General features: G+C 47.6%; 1 protein-coding gene across 2 annotated transcripts in view; it reads left to right on the top strand.

Moving 5' to 3' along the window:
- NCAPD3 (non-SMC condensin II complex subunit D3) overlaps positions 1-17,302 on the top strand; it is a 29,499-nt gene that overhangs the window by 11,501 nt on the left and 696 nt on the right. For both annotated transcript variants that reach the window (XM_086861146.1, XM_086861145.1), the window contains exons 15-34: positions 515-649; positions 1,749-1,969; positions 3,695-3,886; positions 4,163-4,260; positions 4,355-4,470; positions 5,823-5,930; positions 6,480-6,594; positions 6,686-6,787; positions 8,933-9,171; positions 9,764-9,843; positions 11,057-11,194; positions 11,518-11,651; positions 11,778-11,977; positions 12,392-12,502; positions 12,907-13,065; positions 13,782-13,942; positions 14,204-14,322; positions 14,411-14,488; positions 17,008-17,082; positions 17,192-17,249. In XM_086861146.1, the coding sequence (XP_086717272.1) occupies positions 515-649; positions 1,749-1,969; positions 3,695-3,886; positions 4,163-4,260; positions 4,355-4,470; positions 5,823-5,930; positions 6,480-6,594; positions 6,686-6,787; positions 8,933-9,171; positions 9,764-9,843; positions 11,057-11,194; positions 11,518-11,651; positions 11,778-11,977; positions 12,392-12,502; positions 12,907-13,065; positions 13,782-13,942; positions 14,204-14,322; positions 14,411-14,488; positions 17,008-17,082; positions 17,192-17,249 (2,639 nt within the window). The remainder of the gene's footprint in view (positions 1-514; positions 650-1,748; positions 1,970-3,694; positions 3,887-4,162; positions 4,261-4,354; positions 4,471-5,822; positions 5,931-6,479; positions 6,595-6,685; positions 6,788-8,932; positions 9,172-9,763; positions 9,844-11,056; positions 11,195-11,517; positions 11,652-11,777; positions 11,978-12,391; positions 12,503-12,906; positions 13,066-13,781; positions 13,943-14,203; positions 14,323-14,410; positions 14,489-17,007; positions 17,083-17,191; positions 17,250-17,302) is intronic.

Here is a 17,302-nt window from a genome sequence, read left to right as displayed (position 1 = left end):
TCATTTCTTTAATGAAGTCATTAGCTTTTAAAGAGAGATGCTTCAATGGAAATTTCCTTGTTTTAAAAAAGAGGTGTCTGCTGCTGACTGCCTTCCTCTGTTAGTCCTCTTCACCCAGCTCTTCCCCCTCAATTCACACTGATTTGAGCTTCCCGGTTAGGGCTTTGCAATTCATGTTTTAATGCTTTCTGATTAAGAATAAAAATAAGTCCCTCTTCCTTATTGCCAAGTAAAAGCCGTGGCTCATAAAGAGACACGTTACTTTCAAGGGGAAATTGGGACATTCTCCCTCTCCAGCTGCTGTTCCAGAGCAGGAATGTCTGGGATGATGTTTTCAGTTTCATTTTACATCTCTGGTTGTGCCCAGCACTCATGAATCGTTAATGTGCCGTTTCGCTCCGGGTGCGATAAATCTCTGGCTGACGTTGGCGGGGGGTAAATGATATTTTTGCTTCTCCACTCGGTGCCCCTGGCATGGATTCCCAACAGAGCTGTGCTGCTGTTTGCCTGGCAGGTGTTACTGAGCATCCTGAGGCACGGGGTGATGCCCTGCACGGCCGAGGACGTGGGCGTGCTGCAGGAGCGCTGCCGGGACCCGGCGCTGTCGGTGCGGAAGCAGGCGCTGCACTCCATCACCGAGCTGCTCCTGGTGAGCCTCAGGCCCTGCAGGGCCCACCTGGACCATGGGATAGACAAAATTAACAGAATTAAGTGGGTGTTCATGGAAGGCCTTCAAACAGGTACACCTTGGGCTGTCAGAGCCTGCCAGAAGCTGCACCCAAGCCGGAGAGCGGTCACAAGTTTTTCACACAATTATAAGTTTGGTCCATTTACATATCAGGGATTAATTCTCCAATTACAGCTGCAGGTAATGAAGTCATACACCCCCAGTTTGCTCCTTCTTTTTGGGGCCTGAGGCAGTGAGGTGGTGTTGAGTTCCAAGCCCAGAGGAATTGTTTTTTCTGAATAAAATGGGACAACAGTAGCTGCCACTGCGTGGAGTTTAGAGTTACACACTAGGGCAGTACAGGATTTGAAAAACATAAAAGCTAAAATCCTAAGACATGGAGGGGAACAGGAATTCTGCCACATCCAGGAGGGTGGAGAGCAGGAGGGATCTCACCAATCAGTTATTCACTCTGGGAGTTGCATTTTGTGACTCTGCTCTAATTCTTTTCATTACCTTTTGACTCGGAAGTCATGACTCACTCTGATACCTACTTGTGATTTATGCAGAGTGCTTCCAACTGTTGGAAACACTGATTTTTCTGGCTGTTGATTTATGTGTCATGAAGAAAATGTTTATGTTGCTGGCCTTCTCAAGTTAAAAAAAACCCTGAATCACTTTCAGATGTAATGTGTGGATGATAGCAATGCTATATTTTTCTTTCTTTTCTATTTATTCACAAAGGGTTCGTAGCTCAGGCTTGGAGCACAGGGTTTATATTAAGCAAAGCTCTTTTTTTTTAGTGCTAAATCATCTGCTGTACAGCCTTATTGCAAACCTGTTATAATTCTTTAGAGTCTCAAAACAAAGTGTTGCAGTACTTTAGCAGAAACACCAGGTATTTATCATAGAGATGATTAAAGACCTTGTGATGCTGAGTTTCCCTGTCCCACCTGCTACCACACTGCTGAGTTTGATTAAAACTCAAGTTTCAAAGTTTATAGCTGAACCTGGAGGCCTTTGCTGGTCTTACCCTGTGCATTTGGGATCCCCTAATGATTTAAAAATGTGTTTTTCTCAGTCTCAGCACAGCAATGTCCTGGTGCAGAAGGCCTGGTTGAACGGAGTGGTGCCCGTGGTGATGGATGCAGAAAGCTCTGTCCAAGAAAAGGCTTTGGATTGCCTTGATCAGCTCTTGCTGCAACACATAAAACATTACAATAAATCCAGGAGTGGTGATGGGAGGCAGGAGCTGGCGTGGGATCTGCTCTCCCTGTTGTCTTCAGAATGCCAGGAGCTGAGGTAAGTGCATTTTTCCCTTTCCTGCCTGTGTTAACATTCGGTGATAAAACCCACAGGGTTTTTTGGTTGTTTTTTTTTTCACTTTTAATCCCATTAGAATACACAACTTTCCCCTTACAGAAGGAAATTACCAATTGACTGGAGGACTGAGATAAGAGTTTGTGTTCTCATTCCCTGTGTGGCCACAGACTGTGAGGTACTGTCACACCGAGGAACAGTGAAGCAGTACAACATAGACTCTCTTCTGGATTGCAAAAGAGAGCCAATTTTATTATTCCAGATCTTCTTTTATAGACAGGTCCAAGAAGGACCAACTCTCATTGGTCATTAAACCAACACATCACAATTAGAACAGCACCCCTTGACTGTTTCTTACGAGTAAACAACAAGGATCCAAACAACACCTGCAAAGGTTGTTTTCCTTCTCCAAGCACTGTTTGGATTCCTCCTTGATTTCCTAGGCCACACTTCTCAGGCCAGTCTGAGAAAGTTCTGTGACTTGCTTTTCACACAGGCTCTGTGCTCTCTGCCTGCTTTCAGCATCCATAAGGTACCACAGCTCACACTGTTAAAAAATGCACGTGCTGTCTGCTGTGCAAGGACAAGAAACCAAATTTTTCTCAGGGATTTCTTTAGGCTGCTTCATTTCCCTGCTTGAAACCCTCAGTATCACTGTGGAGATGTCCTCCCAGGACAGAGCTGTTGAGCATGGGCAAGAAGAGTTCAGCTTTGCTTTGTGTCAGGTGTTTTCGCTTGCTGCTCCTGTTACCTGTGCTCTCTCCCTGGGCTGAAATGCTCATTGTTACATCCCATGCTGGATGCACTGATAGCACATGAATATTTAAGTCAAACGGAGGAGTTCCTCTGACAGAAGTGAGAGAGGATATATAAAGCAAGAACATCACCTTGTATTAATTCTTATGTACAATATGTTACTTGTCTTGTGACAAATCGAATTATCCTGCCTGCCACAGAACGCCGTGGGAAGGAGAGGGAGAAATGGGATGACACACAGCATGACAAGGACACAACACTGATTAAAGACAGCTGTATGTTTATTAGTCAACAGGGCATAATAGCTCAGAAATAGCAGATGAGGCACTGGTGGTGCTGCTGTGCCAGTGTGGGGAGCTGTCACTGTTCTAATTTGGGCCATTTTGTAACAGGGTTTGCACATTCCTGGCACCTTCTTCCTCCTGACCCTGCAGGACCTTGCAGCTTGAGAAATCTCACAGCTCTACCAAATTGGGGTCATGCAGAAAAACGAGCAGGCTGTGATGCTTGTGATGCCTGACATGACTCTGCTGTCCCTTTATCCCTGGGAGTCCTCAAGGCCAGGCTGGATGGGGCTCTGAGCACCCTGGTCCTAGTGGAAGGTGTCCTTATCCATGGCAGGGGGTGGAATGAGATGATCTTCAAGGTCCCTTCCAATTTGGGTTGTTCTATGACTCTGGGTGTTAAATAACAACTGCTGGAAAGTCTTGGTTACAAATTGCTGCAATTGTAATTTCCTGATGTGTCATGGGACCAGTTGGACCTTCTGTCTTACTGCCCTGGATCAGAGCATCCATGTAGTGAAAACATGTGGAAATGTGGGAATTCTCAGTGTGAATTTTGGGAATACCAGGGAATAGCAGCCTTGTTGTGTTGCCCATTGAATGTTGAATTTTCCTGGATTTTCCTGCTCTGTTTATTCCTCTCTAAACTTTCCTTTCTTCCCTGCAGCCGTTACCTGAGCAAAGCCTTCCTTATGTGGTCCAAGCAGCAAAAGTTCACCTCCACTTTCATCAGTAATGTCATGTCTCACGTGGAGACAGAACATTCCAGGGCAGCCTGGATGCTGCTTGCCAAGGTGGCAGGTTCTTCCCCCAAGCTGAATTACTCCAAGATCATCGAGACTTGGGACAGTTTCAGCAGGTCAGTGAGTGTTCTTTGAACTCCATCCTGCCAGGGAGCCCTCAGTGCCCTCGCACAGATTGCCTTTTAGCTGCTCCCATCCCAGTTTTTTCTTCAAACTGTGACTTCTGCAGCTGGAAATCCAGCAAAGGCCTCGAGATCCGTGTGGTAACCAGCTCTTTCCTCAAGCTCTCTGAGTTTTCACTGGCTTTGACAGGTCTGCCTTAATAATGCATGTCCCAGGTGAGAGGATTGGGATTTGTTGGCGTGCTTCAGAGTTCACTGTTGGTTTTCCAGGCAGCAGAACATGAGCAGTGACACCGTGGGACACGTCCTGTGTGTCATCGGGCACGTGGCAAAGCACCTCCCCGAGAGCAGCTCTGAGAAGCTGAAGGGTGAGTGGCCCTGGCCACCTGCAGAGGTTTTGTGCCTCCATAAACACTTGAAAAGCTTAGAAAAATCTGGTTTTATGTGTGATCTCATCCCCAGAGAACATCCAGAGCTGGCTGAAGGAGTCTGAGTGTCCCCTGGAGGTGATCAGCCCAGCTGTGGAGACCCTGCAGAAGCTCTGCCAGGCCTCTGCGGCTGCACCAGAGGAGGCACTGGTGAGACTTAAAATACACCTCTTCAAACAGTTCCCCACTCAGGGGGTGTCTGCTGCTGTCTCCAGGCTGTGGGATGATGAGTTCTAAAAAAGGGGCTCGAGCCTGCTCTGCTCAGCTCTGACTCTGCTGCACTTGAGCTGGAGAACATCCTGTGGCTGAGCCTGGGCTTGGAAGAAATCTTCTGCCTTTGAATGTATTCCCCCACACACCTCTGGAACACCTTCCATTTGCCTTCTGCTCAGGCTTACAGAATTCCTAAGGGAAATTTCCTAAAGGAAACCTGTTGCTGTGCTTGGGCCAGTTTGAAGCCTCAGATTTATGCTGTAATCTCTGACTATTCTCCATCAGAGCTGCTGGAAATACACGTATTTCCTACACCTCTTCCTGGAGACCAAACAGGGAGTCAATAACTTGCTCATAACTTCTTTCTGCCTCCATTTGTTTCATGCCATGGCTCTGTTCTGCTCCCACAGTGGGAAGTTAGGCCATATTTTGTTGGTAAAATAAAGATCTCAGCCTGGACACAGTTGCAGAGAAGCTGAAATGGATGCAGGTCTCTGTCCCTAATGATTTCTCTTCGTGTCTGTTTTGTATTTCTCTTTCAGTAAAGATGACAGGTATTTTGTAATCATCCCAATCAAGTTTAGTAAATAATAGTAAATAAAAAACTGAACCCTCTGTGCCTCAGAAGCCAGGTGGGGGTGATGGTTTCTGGGTTTTTAAAGGGCAGTCAGAAAATCCTCACCTGTAGGTACAGCCACCAAAGAGTGTTGGCTTAAAATGAAATGCAGATTTTCCTGTAGTTGGTCACTTCATCAAATCCAACAGCTAGCATTTATATACTTATTTGGTTATTAAAATAACCACATTTAGATGGTGGAAAGCCAGAAATGATGCTTTATATTCACCACAGTGTACTAGATAATCAGCTTTTCCTGGGTTTCCCCTCCACTCTTTGGAATTCACATCATGTTTTCTCTGTTAATGGAGCTGCTTTTTTCAAGCAACATCTAAAAATTCCCACAGACACCTCCAATGTGTTGGGTGCACATGAAACAGTCGCCCAAATCCTTTTTGTTTAAGTCTGTGTGATTTCTATAATGAAGTAAACTTGGGCCTGTAGATCATTAAAAGCCAAATTTTCCAAGGTGTTTTGACACTTGCACACATTCTTTGATGTGCAGGGAGAATTTTAAACCTCTAAGGCACTGTCAGATTGATTTTAATGGGATCCAGATTATTAAAAGCATCTAAAGACTTTGATATTAGGGATTCATGTGTGGACAGATATTACAGCTACCTTTTGTTTAATTAATAATGTCTTGAATTAATTTTGTTTAATTACGGAACAGGAGCTCTTCAACCAGGTGTTTGGAGATTTGGTATCCACCTGTGAGAGCTACATCTCCAGTATAGTCCTCAGAGAGGATGGAGCAGGGCAGCTGCAGGAAGATCTCTTGGTAAGTTTGGGGATTATTATTTTAAATAACTCCCTTCATGGATTATTTAAAGGGTGGAGGTGTGATTATTTAAAGTGAGCTGGTGTTCCTCAAAATCCACGCCAAGAACTGGGGAAATGGGGATGTGCATGGCTTGTGTGCGTGGTGAATTCCTGTATTTAAGGGCCTGGGAGCCCACAGCAGTTTGAGACACCAGCAGTTGCTTTAAGGATATGGCACCCCATGTATTTTTAATATATGACGTGGTTTTTTTTCCCCCTTGCTTTTCCACTGAAACTTCTCAGTTGAGCTGTTTGGGAGAGAGGTCTGTAAAAGGCATGGAATGCTTTGAGGAGTATTTCAGTCTCATTAGATGTGGGGGGTGTTGGAGCATATTAAACACACCCACCCAGGATTTCTGTTCCAAAGCCTCCCCTTCTGTTCTCCAGCCACTGCCTTGAAAGGACTGAGGGAATTTTTGAGTTGCTTTTGGAGAAGAACCGACTCCTGCTGGCTTAATTTGCAGCTCAGTGACTGCCTTTTGACAGCAGTGCTGCTTTCTCTCTGCAGGTGAGACACCTCTTCCTCCTGGGTGAGGCTGCCCAGCTGTGCCCAGCCAAGGTGGACAAACGCATCTTCCTTTTGGTTCAGTCCATCCTGGCCTCTTCTGGCAGCGAGGACCAACGTGAGCCACTCTCCTTCTGCTTTTAGCTTCGCTTTTACAGGCACCACTGTGTGCCAGGCCGTGTTTCCATCCCTGACCTGCTCTTTTCCAGCTTCCACAGACGGTGAGGACATCTCCAGTTCCCAGCCGCTGTCCCAGTTCCGAGGCTCAGCCATGCCTCCCGTGGTCAGGGCTCACGCACTCATCACTTTAGGTAAGTGCCATCCTGCCCTAAAAACGGGCCTTTGTGTAGCTCAGCCTTTCTGGTGGAGCTCTGCCCAGAATCCTGGAGAAAAGGTTCAGGGGGGACCTCATCACTCTGCAGCTCCCTGACAGGAGGGAGGAACCAGGTCACAAGGGACAGGACAAGAGGAACAGCCTCCAGCTGTGCCAGGGGAGGTTCAGGTTGGACATGAGGAAGAATTTCTCCATGGAAAGGGTTGTTAAACATTGGAAGGGGCTGCTCAGGGAGGTTTGGAGTCCCCATCCCTTGAAGTATGCAAGGAAGGCCTGGATGTGGCACTAAGAGCTCCGAGCTGGGTGACAAAGTAGGGATCAGTCACAGGTTGGACTTGGTGATCCCAGAGGTCTTTTCCAACCTAAATAATTCCATGTAAAGCTCTGGCAGTTGTGACAGAGAGCCCCAGTGCTCTGCTGGCATTAGCCCAGCTCAGAGCTTTTAGCAATGCAAATATCCATGGAAACAAGTTGGGCAAACCATCAGAACCCTGCCAGCTCTGCTTCTCCAGGCAGTTAATGCATTAATAGTGATCAATAACCAGCATTGTCCCCCAGAGCTGTGCTGTCCTTGTACTCAGAGCTGGGTGCTGAAGGATCATCTCACTTGCAGTTAAATGCTCCAGAGAGGGTGAAGAAAACTTGGTGCTTTTGATGTAGCTTAGAGCAGAATGACTGCACTTAAATATTTTTTCTCCTCAATGTGAGTGAAATGCTGCTTTCATAGAAGCCTGACCAGCTGCATTCCCAGGATTCTGAGGAATACCAAGTGAAAATCCTGGGTCTTAATACTTCCATGGTTAGAAACAAGTTTTTTTTGCAGATAGGCAGCATTATTCTTCCCTTAATTGCTTTGGAAAGTTTAATACTTTTGTGTAGAGCTTGGGAACAGGGAGAAGTGATGTTAGAACTATGGCAGGCTATTTTATTTTAGGTTGGTTCAGTGATGCTCTCAGAGGTGGGTGTCTCCCTGCTATGCCTATGACAGCTGGGGCTGTTCTTTTTAGCTGCTTTGAATAATACCCTGTACACAGAAATAGTTTGCTGTGAAGGAGGGAATTTGGCATAGAGACCCACTCTATAGGTCTAAGGGGAATTTGGAAGAACTTGAAGTACCATCTCTCTGAGAGATCGTGCAGATTGCTCATCAAGTTCCAGCATGAGTTTCTTGTTTATTCCCTTGTTTACTTCCTGATTCCTTCCCTGGCTCATTTTGAAGGCAGCAGGCTGGGCTGGGCTGGGAAGGAGAATTTACTCCCAACTCTGCTACTCTGGTGATGCCTTGGAGAGGCTCCCTGGAACTGAGGCTAGAGAGAGTTGAGAGAATGAAGTGGGGGTTTACTAAAGGCCTTTAAACCCTGGGCAGCCAAAGCCTCCCAGAGGCTGCACCCTGGCTGGACAGTGGGCATCAGTTTTCCACACAGATCTAAGTTTGGTCCATTAATTCTGCAATTACAGCTCCAGGTAATGAAGTCATATTGATGCCTTCATTTTTAGCTTTCACATTTTCCAGGCTCTGCACTGGTAGCTAACTCTGAACTCCACACAAAGTGTCAGCCAGTTCTCCTCACAGCTCAGGCACACACAACAATCCTTCCCCAGCCCCACAGCCAAGGGCAGCGCTGCAGCTCCAGCCCCAAAAAGCACAAGCAGCAGGGAATTGAGGAGAGCAATCTGGGAGGATGGGACTGCATCACCTGCAGCTGCAATTGCACAATTCACCCCGAGATGGAAATGGACCAGAACTGATCCAAGTGTGAAACTCCTGAGCCGGGGCCCATCTTGGGTGGAGCCAGGGCCGGGCTCTTGCAGTGGCCAAGGTGATCCTTGGAAGGGCTTTTAATAAATCCCTGCTTTATTCCTTTAACTCTGGCCAGCCTCTGCTCCAGAGAGCCACTCAAGGCATCAATATTCCCTCAGTTTGCTCCCCCCAATCCACTTTTATTTATACTTTCCTGGGCCTGAGGCTGTTGGGTGTCCTTGGCTCACAGGCCCAGAGAGGAATTGTTTTGTCCGACCAAAACGTGAAGCGCTGACTGCGCTTTACACAGAGCTCCTAACACAGGACAAGGTCTGAAAACCACAAAAGCTCCAATCTCAAGGCACCACTGGTGTTCCCCAGGGAAGCTGTGCCTGCAGCACGAGGAGCTGGCCAAGAAGAGCATCCCGGCGCTGGCGCGGGAGCTGGAGGTGTCGCGGGACACGGCCGTGCGCAACAACGCGGCCATCGTGCTGTGCGACCTGTGCGTGCGCTACACCTCGCTGGGGGACAGATACATCCCCAACATCTCCCTGTGCCTGCGGGACCCGCAGCCCTTGATCCGCAAGCAGACCCTGATCCTGCTCACCAACCTGCTGCAGGTGGGGCCGGGCTCCTCTGTGCTGGGTGTAATTAATCCTGAGTGAAGGCTGGTTAAATCAGGATTTAGTTATTCTGCTTTTTCTGCAGTCGCATCAACAACACCCGGCTGGGTTGGATAATGAGGTTATTTTTAGTCAATGGTTGCCCCTCTTCTCATCTTGGTTTCTTTGAACTCCCTCCAGTTTCACTCCTCTATCCGTGGCTGTAACAAGCATCACAACGCCTTTTTTTCTCCTGCTGTCTCTGCTGATTGTTCTGAAGGTGTGAATGTTGTGAGGCTCGAGATGTTTACCCTCCCAGTGTTCACACCAGGGCAGCTTTGGGGTGCATTTGGCTCTGAAAAGTGTCGAAGAACACACCTGCCATGGGGTGGGAGAGCAGATATTTCATTTTTCTACTTTATTTTTCAAACCTTGATGTGTTGCCATTTATGCTGCTTAGTGCATCCCCCAAAATACCTGGGATTGTTTTGGGGTTTATTTTATGTGCCTCTGGCTGAGTTTTTACAGCTTGTTCATTTGCCTGACTACAGTTTGGAGGCTCACACTGAGTTTTCCTGGTTCAGGTTGTTAATTTCTGCTGATTTCACAGGAGGAGTTTGTGAAATGGAAGGACGGTCTCTTCTTTCGGTTTGTCAGTGTCTTGGTGGATCCAAACCCAGATATTGCCAGGTAAAAATCTCAGCTGTGAAATGATGGAGTTGAAGGTCAGAGATGTCTCAAAACCTGTCTCAGTCTCGACACCTTCACACTGTGAAAAGAAATTGTCCAGTGATAAAGCAGATTATCCCTCTAACCTCTGTCCTTCCTTTAGGGTCTGCAGTGGTGGCAAAGAGGTGATGAAGCTCTCTCCAGGTCATTTGAAAATCCCAAAGTTTGTCCTTGACTCATCAAAATGTGCAGCCCTGCTCTGTTTAGGACTCAGTTATCCAGAGGAAAAAAAGGGATTTTTGAGAGAGACCCTTATGAAATCTTCCTTGTGGTTTTCTGACAGGTTCTGTCTCGTGTGCTGGGCCTGTTTTAGGACTAGGATGAAGTATTTTGTTGGAGTTTCTTTTTTCTTGTATTGCATGCCTTGCCTTTTCAGCCTTCTGCCACATCTTGTAGTTGTCAGAGGAATGACCTGTCCAATGATGTGTAGGAGGAGTTATGCACTCTGATTTTAAGTGCATGTTTATGAAGTTTTTGGAGGTTTCAAGGTGTCCAGCTGCTGTGTTACGAGAAATGAGCGGGGCAGGTTTGGGAGGTCATGGAGAAATTAGGGCTCCAAAGGAGGATTGGGCACCTTGCTGCTCATTTCTGCCTGGAACAATCTGAGATGGATATTTCCAGAACCATCAACCTTTTTTGTCAATCACCATTCACATTTCCTTTTCTCTTCAGCGTGCTTTTAATATCTGAAAATGTCTTTCCAGTAGATGGTGACATTGCAGCATCGTGTTCCTCCCATTTCTTTGGGAGACTTTTCTTTTGCATCTGCATTTAGAGACTGCATCCAAACAAAACCACATCCTTCAAGCCTGGGGTTGCCTTGCAGCTCTTGCAGGACCTTTGGGGATTAACTTTTTGCTGGGTGCTGTGTCTCTGCCATGGTGGAACTCGGGTTATTTAAATAATTAAAATGCTGTGCCTGGATTCAAGTTCAGATTTATTTCTGACTCAGTTTGCTTTAATGGCCATAAAAATGAGTAGAGCTGTGGATGCTGGAAATGTCTGTCCATCTGAGAAAAGGATGGAAGCCAGTGAGCTGGGCAAGAATTAAATGTGGTATTAAGGGAGACTTGGCAGAGGAAAACCATCCTCCTGCCTTGAGAGCCCTACCCAGCTTCAGGGGTGGCTTTTGGAATTTATCCAGTGATCATTTCCTTATTCTCCTCCTCTCCAGGTTTGCAGAGTACTGCCTGGTGCATCTCTTGCTGAAGAAGAACCCCATGATGTTCTCCCAGCACTTCATCGAGTGCATCTTCCATTTCAACAGCTACGAGAAGCATCAGAAGTACAACAGGTTCCCCCAGAGCCTGCGGTCAGTCGAGCACATTCCTGTCTGATTTTTGCTAAATTATGGGCTGTCTGGCCATGCAGCTCTCAGTGACAGCACAGCATTTGTGTCACTTGATAATTATCCATGCAACAGAGTGAAAAGAGCCGGGGGAAGCAGTGCTGGGCTGTGTCCTGCCTTCCCTGTGACACTGCTGCGTGTAATTTGTGGGACTGTGTGCTGTCCTAACAGGTTTATGGGTTTTAAAAGTGACATGCAAATACCCCTGGTTGATTTAAGGTCTCATTATTCCTGGGAGCTGGCATAATGTGATTTGGGCCTCTGTGAAATGTCGTGCTCTGCCACAGGGCGAAGCAGCTCTTCTCTCTGAAGGGGAAGGATAACAAGGAGAAGAGGATGAGGATCTACACCTTCCTGCTGGACCATTTCACAGATGAGCAGAGGTTCAACATCACCACCAAGATCAGCCACAACATCCTAGGCAAGGCTCTTTAAAAATCTGGCAAACAAAAAAACAAACAAGAAATCACGATCCAGGTGTTTTATCTTCCTGGCTTCCCCATCGCTGCTGCTTCTGGAAAAACAAATGTTTTCTTGTGTATTCCAGCTTGCTTTGTGGATGAAGTCCTTCCTCTGGACCTGGAAGGCAGCGAGCTGCTCTCAGATACGTTTGCAGTCCTCAGCTGCAAAGAAATCAAGCTCTCAAGTATGAGATCCAGGCCTGAGGAACACATTGAGCCTGACGAAGATGAGATGGCCGTGGCCAATGCCGTCATGCAGGTGGCCCAGAAAAAGCTCATCTCACAGGTGAGGGGCACGTGGTCTGCTGTGGGAAGAGGGCTGGGCAGCTCTGTGTTGTGTGAAAACAAAATATGAGGGCAGAATTTGTGAGGGATGCTTGTTCTGGAGCTGGAGGGATCAGAAATGCGTTTCCCCAGGAGCCAGGGGAGCTGTGCTGAGCTGGATTTGTTCCCTACCCCTCTCCTTGGTGAAGCATTTGAGCGGAACAATGATTTTCCTGCACCTCTGGGCAATTTGCCTTCACTGTGAGAACCGAGTGACTTAGTGATGCATCTGAAAAGGCTCCACTTAGGTTAAAAGCCTCTGTGCATGTGTGTGGTGTAAGAGCAGCCTTAATTACAGAGATTCCCTGGCTGTGGAGGGATGACTCCTCTCGCTGGGGCTGCCTCGCGTGACTGTTCATGCCTTGTTCACAAAAAGGTTCAGAAGAAGAATTTCATCGAAAACGTCATCCCAATAATCACATCACTCAAGTCCTTGATGGAGCAGAAGAGGATCCCAGCTCTGAAGGACCTGATGAACTGCCTGAGGGTAAGGGGAAGTGTTTTCTTGCTGGTCGTGGTGTTTTGATCCTCTCTGGAGCTAATGTGCTGCGTGTGCAACCACTGCCAGAAACAAGAGCCTCCTTAGGAGGGAAGAATTCAGAAAATAAGATGTTGTGACACTGCCACTGTGTTAAATAACGTGGGAGGTGGAGGGACTGGCGAGAAGGCTCTCGGTGTGGAGCGTGGGCAGGGAGAAAGCTCAAACGCTGGAAAGCTTCTCCGTGTTCTGAAGAACAAATCGGAGTTGAGACTCCTCAGTCTGTTAAAAACACCTCTGCTCTACCAACTGGTGTTTCCTTTAGCTCCCAAGCAGCTGTGATCTGAATGGGGATGTGAATCAGTAGCTGGGGGAGATTTCTGAAAGGGTCCAAACATTCCTTGCTGCTGCAGGAAATGATGCAAGATTACCGAAACGAAATCAAAGACTTCTTTGCTGTGGACAAGCAGCTGGCAGCCGAGCTGGAGTATGACATGAGGAAATATGAGGAGCAGCTGGCCAGGGAGAAGGAGTCAGAGCAAGAGCAGCTCTCAGCAGCCCACGGGGAGGAGGTTGGTGCCATTAACTCCGTACCTGTCTCCTCTGCTCAAATTCGTGTGCTCACAACACCCAGGGACCCTGTCCCAGCACTTGGAGCAGGATGGTTACGAAGGGTTTTCCTGCCTCTTTGTACCTCCTGACAGAAGCTTTGATTTCAGAGTCATTTAATAGGCTTAGAACATCAACAACCAAAGCCAAGAGGAGCAGCAAATGATTAATGGAGAAATAATTCAATTTAAAGAGAAAACCAAGTCTAATTTGGCACTGGCTGGGCTTAAATACTGTATTCTTTCTGCTCCCAAAATGATAAACTGGTAACAAAGAAAAGAGTTCACTTTGTCTGACTTCGGGTGTCTACAAAGCAGAAATTCAAACCCATCCTAGTCATGGAGATACTCTTAAATTCAGTGTAAAGAAATAAATATGTGCCTGAGTCAGTTGTCCTGAACTACTTTAGATCCCTACCTTAAGATGAGATGAATTCTGGCCTGGAAGTTCATTTTTCTGCAGTCTTTAGAAGAGCACTTATAGATAGACCTCTAAACTCGGACATTTGTGTCCCTGTTCACTTCTTGGTAAAACTTTGGCCAATAAATTGTTTCTCCCCAGCACCCTTTACCTCCATCACACAAAGGGCAGTCCTGAAACACTCAGGTCCAAGCACCTTGCAGGGTTTTCTGCTCTCGTATCCATTGGCAGACACGACCTTTTCTCCTGTTTTCTGCAGCAATCTGCCTCTTTGGAGAGAGCTGCTGGCCAGAATAATGACAATGCTCAGTCTCCTGTGACTGGGAGGCTGTCCACACCTGGCTCCATCTCTCCCTCTGGCCCTCCTGAGTTTGCCACACCTCTTGCTGATGCTCTGAGGCAGCCACTAATGCATCGCAGGTATGGGCTCCTCCTGGTTACCTGGTGTTTTATATTTCTATTTATTATACATTTATATTTCTTCTTATGGTGTATTTCTATTTATTTATATTGCTTTGCTGATCCATTCTTTTGAGGGGGCTTTGAAAGTCACTGGTGTTGCAGCATAATCTTGTTATTTGGTGTTTAAAATGAGGAACTGGGAGGGGACAGATCTTCCCTCATGCATCTCAGCAGAGCTTTAGAGGGAAATCCCAGTTCCTGTCCTGTTTCTGGCCCTAGGGCAGCATCCCTGAGCACTCTGGCCATCCTGAACTCTGCCAAGAAGGCATCAGAAAAATGGAGCAAGCAGCGCAGCAAGAGTGTGGGGAGGAGTTTATCAGCTGCTGGCAGCCAGCAAGGTGGGAACTGCTCTGGCTCTGCTTTACACGGATCCACAAAGAGTCTGGAGTGCATTTCAAATCTTAATTACTCCCTTGCTGTTTCCAGGGTCCTTCCAAAGCCTGAACCAACAGTCCAGTGGAGAAAACGTGGCTGTGGCGGGGCGAGCAATCAGCACCCCAGAGCGTGAGTAGGACCTGAGAGCTATGGATTATTTATTTATTCAAGTGCTTGTGGTGAAGAGGAACCCTCCTGCAAGTGAGGGTGTGCATGGGAAAGCACAGTCCAGCATCTCCATGTGCATCTCACAGGGTCAGTGCAGGAGGGAATTTATTTTTGGGATGCTGAGGTAACAGTGCCCTTTCTTCCTTCCTTGACTCTGGGGTGCTGAAGAGGAAGTTTGTGGTTCCTTTCCAGCCTGCCCTGCCCAAAGGTGCAAGGCTGAGCGCTTCCTTGGCTCTGGAAGCGCAGCTGAGCAATGTTAGACTGACCTGCAGAGCCCTGCTGCACAGGGAGATCCTCAAGCTGGGGTCCTTCCTGCTCTAAGTTGTGTGAGCAGGGTCTGGGGTGAGCTGCAAGCTGCTCCTAGAGCAGGCACAGGGCTGTGACAGCTGCAGGAGAGCACAGGGATCTGCTCAGAGGGATTAACAGCCTGCACAGTCACTGAGTGTGTGTGTTCCACGCTCAGAAGGAATGGTGGGGTTTGTTACTGCTGTAGAAATGAAAGTAGAAATGCACAGAGAGGAATCTCCAATACACAAACTGTGAGTCTGTGTCCACTGCAGCTGAACCTTCCAGGGTTCTGTTGGAATGTTCTCTGACAGCCCTGCAAGCCTGAGAGGCACTAAAACCCAAATGGGGCTGAGTTCCAGCAGGAGATCCCCTTCCTTTCCATCCCTGTGCTGCTGAACTCCTTTTGATCATCTCTGTTGTGCTGTGAGGTGCAGAGAATTGGGAGCTGCAGGTTGAGTGTGTGGCAGCTCAGCTCTCCTTAGGTTTGGGGGCAGCTTTGGGAAGGGGCTGGCATCCCCAGGGAGCTGTGGCAGTGCCCCTGACAGCCCTGCCCTGCTCACACACAGGAGAGCCAGGCTCTGCAAATCCCTGGGAGCCCTGAGCAGGCACTGGTGTGCAGCCACTGGAAAATCTGATCCTGCCCTTCCCCATGTGCTGGGATGCACTTGTCTGCCTCAGTGTTTCTCTCTGCCTGAGCAACAAGCAAAAAATATGTGGGGTTTCATGCAAAAAGTGTTTTTAGAGAGCAGGATTCTTTGAGCGCCCTGGTCTCCTGGAAGCTCACACGGCTGTTGCTCTTAAAGCACCATATGGTGAAAAAGGAGGAAAAATGTTAATCTGCAGTGGTACTAGAGCTGAATTCCTGCTTTGCTTCGAGGCAGCATGTGTCCTTCAGCAGGGAGACAAACTGTACAGAGCAGGATCATCACTTCAGTCAGCGTGTGTTGAGCCATCTGTATGGTGGCACAGGCTGATAGACAACCAGAATAAAACATTTTATTCCTCTGGTGTATCATTCTGAGACTACTGGAGACGCAGTTCTTTGTAAACAGGTTTGTACTTGAGAAGTTGGGAGCAGCTGTCCCCTCTTTCTGCCTTGTTCAGCTGTTCTGGTTGTGTTCTCTCTTCCCTTCTGTCTTTGGGGCTCCTCAGCTCCTGCTTGGTGCTTTGGGAACAGCTTCAGTGCATCTGGGAGAGTGGGGATTGTACATAAACACATGTTGTGGAGATAGATACCACCTTCCCATGCTGCATGGGAAGCCCTACTTCCCCATTTTTTTCCCCATTTTTCCCCCTATTCCATCTGTACTATATCTTTGCCATTTACTTTCCCTTCCTTCCCCATAAATGTCTCCATACCAAGGTAATTTCTTCAGGCACAGAGTCACTGGCACAGGTCAGTCCTGAGAGATGCAGGGCAGAGCTAAGGCAGATGGATCAAGTTTGATTTCTGCTCTAAGCTTCAGTGATTCCCTTCCAGGACAGGGCAGGAGTTAAAGTGCAAACCCAGTTCAGCTGTGAAGAAAAGTCCTTTTAGCTGAGTTTCCAACTCCTGCCCTATAAAGCACTTCCTACCTTAATTCCTTGTGAAAGGTTCTGGGAAACATGAGCATAAAACAGAGCGTTGAGTTAAGTAAAATCTGAATATTGTGACATCTCTCCTGAGATAAATGACAGGAAAGAGACAGCTGACAACCAGGGCCTATTCAGGCAAGCTAAATTCTACCTAGCTCCCCTGTCAAGTGATTCCTCTTGTCTGGCTGCAGGCAGCTCCTCACAGAGCAGCTCTCCAGGGCCTTTGGCAGTCTTCAGGGGCCCCAAATTGTGCCTTGAGTAAGCAGAGCAGCTGCTCTGGGTGCAGGTGGTGCTGGGAGAGATGCTAGAGCTTCAGTGGAAGGGGTGGCTGTCCCTGCCAGGCAGGACAGGGGGCAGCAGGACCAAGGTCCCACACTGATTTCCTCCAGCCAGGGAGGCTGTGAGGCTGGAATTTGGAGGTGATGTGCCCATCAGACTCAGCACAGGGGTTTGAGGCTGGATGGGAGACACTGAGGTCTGGGAAAGAGAGATAGATATGTGTGTTTGCAATTATCTGGATTCACTTACTCTTTGACACTTGAGTACTGCACAGCAGCATGCCTTGCCCTTTGGCTGTGTCACAGGCTGCTAATATCTGATTTTTTTGTTATTTCCAGAGACCATTCAGGACTTGACTTTTGGTGCTGGGGTCAGTTACATCAGCTCAACGCACACACCCGATTCAGCTCCAGGCAAGTCTCTGGGATTCTTACTTGAGGGGAAGCTAAAAAAACAAAACAACCCCAAATGACCAAATCTGTGGAATTTTGTAAATTATGAAAACGTATGTATTGTTTGCAGCGAAGAAGGATGAGGATGAGCTCAGGGATATCATCTGTTTGACACTGCCAGAGAAACTGTAAGTTCAGCACGGGTCTGGAACAGCCACTGCAGGGAGATAGGCTGGCCAAG

This window comes from Cyanistes caeruleus, chromosome 23, assembly GCF_971803275.1.
Source record: "Cyanistes caeruleus chromosome 23, bCyaCae1.hap1.1, whole genome shotgun sequence".
In the NCBI taxonomy this organism is placed as follows: domain Eukaryota; kingdom Metazoa; phylum Chordata; class Aves; order Passeriformes; family Paridae; genus Cyanistes; species Cyanistes caeruleus.
This window is presented reverse-complemented; position numbering and strand designations above follow the sequence as displayed.